The sequence below is a fragment of the Capra hircus genome, chromosome 15 (assembly GCF_001704415.2).
Source record: "Capra hircus breed San Clemente chromosome 15, ASM170441v1, whole genome shotgun sequence".
Lineage (NCBI taxonomy): Eukaryota > Metazoa > Chordata > Mammalia > Artiodactyla > Bovidae > Capra > Capra hircus.
Window position 1 is genome coordinate 4036477 of NC_030822.1, and position 8508 is coordinate 4044984.

General features: G+C 41.8%; 1 protein-coding gene across 1 annotated transcript in view; it reads left to right on the plus strand.

Annotated features, from left to right (window-relative positions):
* The window catches only part of LOC108637647 (fatty acid desaturase 2-like protein FADS2P1), a 42565-nt gene extending 40568 nt beyond the window's left edge, over window positions 1-1997 (plus strand). Inside the window, exons 11-12 of the mRNA XM_018059082.1 lie at window positions 117-242; window positions 1627-1997. Of these exons, the coding sequence (XP_017914571.1) occupies window positions 117-242; window positions 1627-1687 (187 nt within the window). The 3' untranslated portion in view covers window positions 1688-1997. The remainder of the gene's footprint in view (window positions 1-116; window positions 243-1626) is intronic.

Below are 8508 nucleotides of genomic sequence, written 5' to 3' on the forward strand. Positions count from 1 at the left end.
AGGTCAAGGCTGGGTCTGTGTGGCTGATACCATTTTATTTTGTAAAAGGGGAAAGGGAACTTTGGGTTTCTCCTTAGGTCTGAGAAGTTTTATATCTCCTTTCTCTGTTTCCCTAGTCTATTTCCCACAATGCCACGCCATAATTATCACAAGGTGGCACCTCTGGTGAAGTCACTGTGTGCCAAGCATGGACTACCATATGTGAATAAGCCCATGTTGAAGGCATTTGGAGATATTCTCAGGTAATAACAGTCCCTCAACCCACAGCTCTCATTTCCCTTCACTGTTGGTCACCAGACTCTTCACTGCTTTATGAATCATTCAGCCAGTAGCTATTTATTAAGGAGCATTCATGTGCCCAGCATGGACATGAGGCTCTGTACGGAACAACACTAACACAGAAATGATAACAGTCATTCCTACCATTTACCTGCTGCCTTCTGGGTACTTTTTAGCGAAAATAACCTTGATGCCCTACTAAATTTCAAGCCTCTTATAAACTAGGGTTCTGTGTTATTTGTCTGTATCACCCACAGAGCTTTAGAACTTATCCGGTGGGAGGGACTCTCAAATCATCTGGTCCAGGGTTGCAAACTAAGATGCTTGCAGGGTCTGGTGGGACAGACAGGGGTGACTCTTCCTACAGGAACTGAGAATCCATACTCATCCTGAAGCATTCACAGTTCCCTGGAGGATCCTGTGCTTGTCAAATTAACTGCCAAAACCTTGGTTGCAACTTTTTTTTAAGATTAGGAAAAAGAAAAACAGTATCCTATTAATATGAATAAATAATGCAGCAAGGCTAGACCTAGTCATATCAGATCCCTGAAGAGTGATCCATCTTCACTTTCTACCATTGCCCTCCTCCTTTCCTGCCCTCCAGATATCTGACCTCCCTACAGTTGCCACACAACTCCCTGCCCCTTGCCATGACCCATCCTTGGTCACCCTTTCTTTTACCGGAATATCTTCCAACTTGCCACCCGCCTCCTGTCACCTTCTCAAGTTCCATTCACTCTCCAAAGCTCACCTGAAAGGTCTTTTCTTCATCTCAGTCCTCCCTTGCCCCCAAGACTACACCTGTAGAGAAGAAGAGAAATGCTTGGTTCTCTTCATGTCTGACCTTTATCACAATCATGATTCAATAGCATATTGGGTAATACGTGTTTCCCAGTGCAGACCAGGAATTCCAGGTGGATAAGACTCTCATCACTCCTATTCACTCCTGTATCACCAGAGCCTAGAAAAATATTTCCCTTTATAAAGTAGGTGAGGTAGGTGGGTACAGGATGAGTTGGTTTATAGTTATATGATTTATCTTATAGAGATTCAGCAGAGCTTTTTCTTTTAATGCTGGAGAAAAGGGAAATGATGCTTTGGGGTACAGAAAAGCATGCAACAAAAGAAAATCTCAATCTCCTCCATATAGAAAATGTGAACTCACCTTCTAAAACATAAGTCAGAGTGTATTTGACTCCCTCCACCGGGTAAGATAGAAAGAGGCCTTTCAGATATAGCTGAAAATGACAGCGTTGTAAAGTATTAAGTAAAAGAGCAAATGTTCCAGGAAGTAGCTCCTTTGACCCGAATCTCACCTACTCATGATTTTGTCTGCTCCTCTTGCAGGGCCCTGAAGAAGTACGGAGCCCTCTGGAAGGAGGCTTACTGCACACATCCAGAAATATAATCCAGATGTGCTGGTGCTAAAGAGAAAAACCACAGGCCCCAAAAGTGTCACTTGTGCTAAAGCCCATGATACCAAACCTCTATAATACCTGACAGAATTGCACTTAAAGCCTTCCCCAGAAATACAATCTTAATCAACTAGTCTGGAATTTGGGGTAGGCACTGTGGTGATAATCTGTTGCATTTTACCCCTTCTCCATTCCTGCCCCTGGCCCAGGGAAAGATTTATCTGCATGATAAAACCCTTGTAATCCCTCCCCCCTCATAAAAAAAAAAGGTGTCTGCCCCAAATATACTTTGCTGATGGCTTCCTTGCCTTTCCTTTCTTCCTATAAAAACCTTCCATTTGCACAACCCCTCAGAACTCCCTTCTGCTTAATAACTGGGATACTGCTTGATTCATAAGTCATTGAATAAAGCCAATGAAGTCTTCAAATTTACTCAGCTGAAGTTTTTTTTAACAGCTTGTTCAATAAACTTCCCAGAGGAAGACATGAAGGCCTATTACTTTCACAATTTCCCAGATCACTGAGCATGGCGTTTGAATTCAGATGATCAATCCTGTGGATCATGTCTGCCCTCTGCTCACTGGCCACATGGATAAAGATGGCTTAACTGGGCAGCCTTCCATTTAAACTAAATGACTCATGAGAGTTATGTTACAGTCCTACCTGAAATTCTTCAATGGATTCCCATTGCTCTTGGAATAAAGTTGCAATCTGCAACCTGGTGATTGCCAACAGACTACCAGCATTGGCCCTCCTCCAGGAACCCTGCCCCACCTTGTATTGTCCCTCCGTCAGCTTCAGCCCCAGGCAGCCAAAGTAGGCACAAGGGAAGAATTTTTGACCTCAAATAACACCCCAAAACTAAGTCTCCATACCACCTCCAGGGAACCAAAGGATCAGGACATGACTGGAATTTGAATGCCAGAATCCTTTTAGAAGCGAAGGGTTCTCCATCCTAGAAGATCCCATGTTGAAGCTTCAACCATATCCCATCATAAATGGACAAGTTACAAAATCCACTAATTGAAACCTGCTTCACCAACATGTCTGCCAACTAATACATCCTCCATCAACTCATAATGTTTGACTGAATCTCAAATCAAAGACACAGATTTGAGCCCTCCCCACGTCTCCTCACCAGCTGGCCTCAAAATAGAACTCTTCTCAAAAGCTGGTGCCATAGTATTGGTTTCTACGTACTTCAAGTAGTGAGCCCTTTGCTTGGTAAAGATTTTAGGGAAGCCTCCCCATTAATTCAAGGCCTCCTTTTGATATATTCTGTAGTAATTACTAAAGGTATAATTTGACATCCATTTATGTGATTCCTTAGTTTTCCACTGTAACCTGCAATATCCATAAGAGTAGAGACTGCCTAACATGACAGAGATGCTCAATGACAACGTGCAGAAGGAAGGGAGGGAGGGAGGGAGCTGGAGAGGAGAAAGGAAGGGGGGAGAGAAGGAGTTTGTCAACCACAAATTGGCACTTGACAGCTATCTCTACAAGGAATAAATCAAGTGCCGCTGCAGCTGCTGACATTCAATACCCTCTGAAAGGAATATACAGTGGAGAACAGGAATGAGGCACTCTGTACTCTTGGAAAAACTGGCAGGGCAGGTCTTCAGATAGTTAGATATTTGCAGAAGGTTTTATGAGCCAGTTATTACATCTCTTCATATCCAGAAAAGCACTAAACTCATTAATGGCGAATTTGCTCATGACTAGCAGCAAACCTCTGCCAAAATGTGTGCATGACTGCAGGTGACCCCTTCACTAAAATCATGAATGACACTTACCTTATCCCGTAACAAGACACTGAACTTTTTCCAGAGATAAGAGAACAAAACTGTAAGTCAGGCAGAAGTTCCTCTTTGGAGCAGTTTCTCAGATCTATCAGAAATCCTGTCTCCCAGGCTGTAGTCCTCATTTTGCCCCAACAGAACGTAACTCACAGCTCTCATACTGGGCCTTTCTTTCAGTCTATAGAAACAAGGGAGGGAGGGAGGGAGGAGGCAGAAAGAAAAAGCTGTGTGTAAATGTTGCTGTTGTTCAGTCTCTAAGCTGTGTCCAACTCTCTTTGTGACCCAAGAATTGCAGCACACCAGGATTCCCTGTCTTTTGCTGTCTCCCAGGGTTTGCTCAAACTCATGTCCATTGAGTCAGGGATGCCATCTAACCATCTCACTCTCTGTTCCTCCCTTCTCCTCCTGCCCTCAGTCTTTCGCAGCATCGGGGTCTTTTTTAGTGAGTCAGCTCTTCAAAACCAGGTAGCCAAATATTGAAGTTTCAGCATCAGTCCTTCTAATGTATATTCAGGGTTGATTTCCTTTAGGATTGACTGGTTTAATCTCCATGATCTTCAAGTGACTCTTGAGAGTCTTTTCCATCACCACAATTGAAAAGCATCAACTCTTTGGTGCTCAGTCTTCTTAATGGCCCAGATCTCACATCTGTACATGATTGCTGGAAAAATCATAGCTTTGATTATATGGATGTTTGTTGGCAAAATGCTGTAAGTATCAGTTCAGTTCAGTCGCTCAGTCGTGTCCGACTCTTTGCGACCCCATGAATCGCAGCACGCCAGGCCTCCCTATCCATCACCATCTCCCAGAGTTCACTCAGACTCACGTCCATCGAGTCCGTGATGCCATCCAGCCATCTCATCCTCTGTCGTCCTCTTCTCCTCCTGCCCCCAATCCCTCCCAGCATCAGAGTCTTTTCCAATGAGTCAACTCTTCGCGTGAGGTGGCCAGAGTACTGGAGTTTCAGCTTTAGCATCATTCCTTCCAAAGAAATCCCAGGGCTGATCTCCTTCAGAATGGACTGGTTGGATCTCCTTGCAGTCCAAGGGACTCTCAAGAATCTTCTCCAACACCACAGTTCAAAAGCATCAATTTTTCAGCGCTGAGCTTTCTTCACAGTCCAACTCTCACATCCATACATGACTATTGGAAAAACCATAGCCTTGACTAGTTGGACCTTTTTTGGCAAAGTAATGTCTCTGCTTTTGAATATGCTATCTAGGTTGGTCATAACTTTTCTTCCAAGGAGAAAGTGTCTTTTAATTTCATGGCTGCAGTCACCATCTGCAGTGATTTTGGAGCCCAAAGAAATAAAGTCTGACACTGTTTCCACTGTTTCCCCATCTATTTCCCATGAAGTGATGGGACCGGATGCCATGATCTTTGTGTTCTGAATGTTGAGCTTTAAGCCAACTTTTTCACTCTCCTCTTTCACTTTCAACAAGAGGCTTTTTAGTTCCTCTTCACTTTTTGCCATAAGGGTGGTATCATCTGCATTCCTTCTAATTAGAGAGTAAGATAAATTTTATCAAGTTTATGAAGAGCATTTCTATATTCTAACTCTGAATTATTAAAACTCTTAGCAATAGTTATGAGCATCTTCTAAGCAGCAAGTACTGAGTTTTACCCTTCATATGTATTATTCCATTTAGTCCTCACAACAATTCCAAAGGGCAAGTTTTATAATTCATCTCATTTTGTAGATAAAAACATGAGACTTAAGGGAAGCTGAGCGACTTGCCTGATGGCCCAGGTGAGCTGAGTGTAGTCTCAGAGACAGGGATGTCTGACTCCATAGTCAACACTCATTAACCTTCAACAAATCAAAAGTAAAGGGGAATTAAATGGCATTACAAGTCATGAGCAGTGGGCACATTTGAACTCTAATAGCTTCTCAGAAGCTGATGGAATAAGTATTAAAGGAGTTATCATTCCACCTCACTAGGATCAGCCACCTGGGCAGGGGAGGATGCACGGAACATATGACAGGCACAGCAGCAGCATAGTAAGGATGCCTGTTGGCTAGTCTCTACTCCCTAATCCTAAAAGAGCATTATTCACCTCAGAGAAACTCACTGGGAGAGAATCAAGCAGAGATTTCTCCTTTCAGAAGGGACAGACACTGCAAAAAACATGGAAGAACAGAATGGAGAACTGGATTTGAGTCTTTGCAATTATGTAGCATGATTCAGCCTGGGAAGAGTTCACCTTCCTTGGGCTTTTCTCTGATATTCTAATTCCTTGAAGTAGACTCCCTCCTTTTCATAAAATCAGGTAGTGAACTATTCCCTATATTTTCAGTCGGGCATTAGACAAGGGTAACTGCTTGGATTAGAAGTCAGGAGCCTCAGTCCTAATTTCAGTTCCTCAATACCGAACTGTGAAATTGCCCATGTCTCTCACACATTGCCTCAATCTGTAAAATAGGTGGGTACATACTATTACCTGGCTTATCTGCAACATAGCATTGTTGGGAAAACCAAATAAAGTAAGGCAAATAGAACACTTTCATAAGCCATGAACACTCATTCACATGCTGGTTATTGTTATTACTGTAATGATGGTTCCTCCCATCCTGGACCCATCAAAAGCAAGAGTGGCCCCAAGGTCAACAAGATTTACAGGACAGAAAGACAGGGAACCATCTTAATGATCCCAAGGGCACATTTCCTTAGATGAGAGCGTTATGAGTTACAAGTGAGACAATGATTTCTCCTGTTACAACAGGTAACAATTGGGAGTCACCTTCCACTTCTGACTTTACTCAGTCCCCTGGAACCAGCAGCCAGATCTTAAGCCAGGGGAATAGTGAGTCATGGGCTCTAGTTTTCCCAACTTCTAATTAACCATGTGAGTGTACAACTCTCTACTGGAAATCATACCAAATATATCACTTGCTGCTTAAACAATATACTATAAAGTATTTTCTTAACTATTTCCCTGCTAATCATCTACCTGAAGGACATAAAAATATAGATTAAAAGTAAACTCTACCCAGAGGAGGAATATACACAGGTACTTTTTCTTTCCCACATTCATTTATGAAAATTTGCATAAAGACAGTCATGTTGAAAGAATTTACCAGTGAACATCTATCTGTACAGCTATCATCCAAATTTTGATGTTACATTTTGGTAAGTTTGTTTTATTTTATATCTAACCATCTGTCTCTCTATCCATTAATCTATCTCTAAATTTTCAGGGCCTTATTTATAAAATTAAACCTCAGATTATGCAAATAACAAAGTTCATTTCTCATCTTCAGTAAAGAATTGTGTAGCAGCTTCATCTTTAAGGGGGTTTTATCAGAATGTTGCTATGTGAAGGGAATATAACATGGTTAACACTGTGGAAAATAAATTAACTCAGTATAAACCTTCTTGTGCAAACAGTTATCCTTCATTATTTATTGAGCTTTCAATATTTATTGAGCACTTACCATATGTCAGACTTGGACCAGATGATGTGACCAAGAGATCCAGGAGCCCAGGTTCTTGAAGCTCGCAATCTAGTAGAAAAAAAAAATTAATAAATAAATGGAAGAAAAACCAAGATCATCACATCTGAAGAAAACAAAAGGGTGTTTTGAGAGTGATAAGCAGGGACTAATCAAAATAAGGAGGGTCATGGAAAATTGACCGTAAGAAGAATATGAAGGAGCCTGCAATCAGATTCTAAGGAGCAGCAGCAGCGGCATCAGCCAAGTGCAAAGGCCCTAAGGCAGGAATCAACTTCTGTTCAAAGAACACAGCAGGAGGCCTGAATGACAGTAGAATAGTGTCCCAGTTTTTTCCTCAATATTACTTCATTTCTTCAGTGTATTTTGCCTTGGCTTTTCAGAGGCATTCCAAAATAATTTTCCAGATAAACAACGAGGATAAATTGTAGAGCACGGGGAATTATAGCCATTATCTTGTAATAATTTTAATGGGGTATAAACTTTAAAAATGCTGAATCATCATGACGTACACCTGGAAATAAAATTAATATTGTGAATCAATGATACTCCAATAAAAAATAATAAAAGTATTTTCTATTATTTGTACAAGCACAGTTTTCTCGGGAAATCTAGGTTAAATCTCCCTTCATGAGCTCTGTGTCCTGTGTGCCTCACTTATACAATTTATTTCTGTCTGTGCAACCACTGAAAACTGAAAACACCAGAGGGTAGTGACCACCCTGTATGTTGTTATCATTCTATCACCAGGCCCAGTCCAATGTTTGGCACTGGGCCTTGTACCCTCTGCAGGACCGCTCTGAGATGTGTTGAAAAAATAAATGTTTTCAAGAATAATTCATCGTTCTTCTCATGACAGGCATTCCAAAAATTCCTTGTAATTGCTGCCTAGAATCCAGCTGCAATCCTGATGTTCTCTGTTCCATATGGAGATTTTAAAATAATAATAACACTCCTATGTGAAATGAATTGTTAAAGCCTGCAACTTGGAACCCTTTTGCTCAGTCAGTTGAAAAAGGCTGCACAAGAGTGACTTGGGTCTATCTCTCAGTGGAACAAACTCAAATGCTGACTCACACCAACTGAATTTGCATGCTGATACATGTTTTCTGGTGGAAGGAATAGGCAGAGCTGAAGAGATGAGAGAGTAAGGCTGCCCTAAACCAGAGTTTTCAGCCCTAGATTTGGATTCTCTTAATAGTTCTATATCTATTCCTCACTTACTCTCTGACCATGAGCTTGCTCCTTACTTTCTAGAGATTACCTCTTATTCATAGGTTCAGTTCAGTACAGTTCAGTCGCTCAGTCATGTCCGACTCTGCAACCCCATGAATCGCAGCACGCCAGCCCTCCCTGTCCATCACCAACTCCTGGAATTTATTCAGACTCATGTCCATCAAGTCGGTGATGCCATCCAGCCATCTCATCCTCTGTCATCTCCTTCTCCTGCCCCCAATCCCTCCCAGCATCAGAGTATTTTCCAATGAGTCAACTCTTCGCTAGAGGTGCCTAAAGTATTGGAGTTTCAGCTTTAGCATCAGTCCTTCCAATGAAC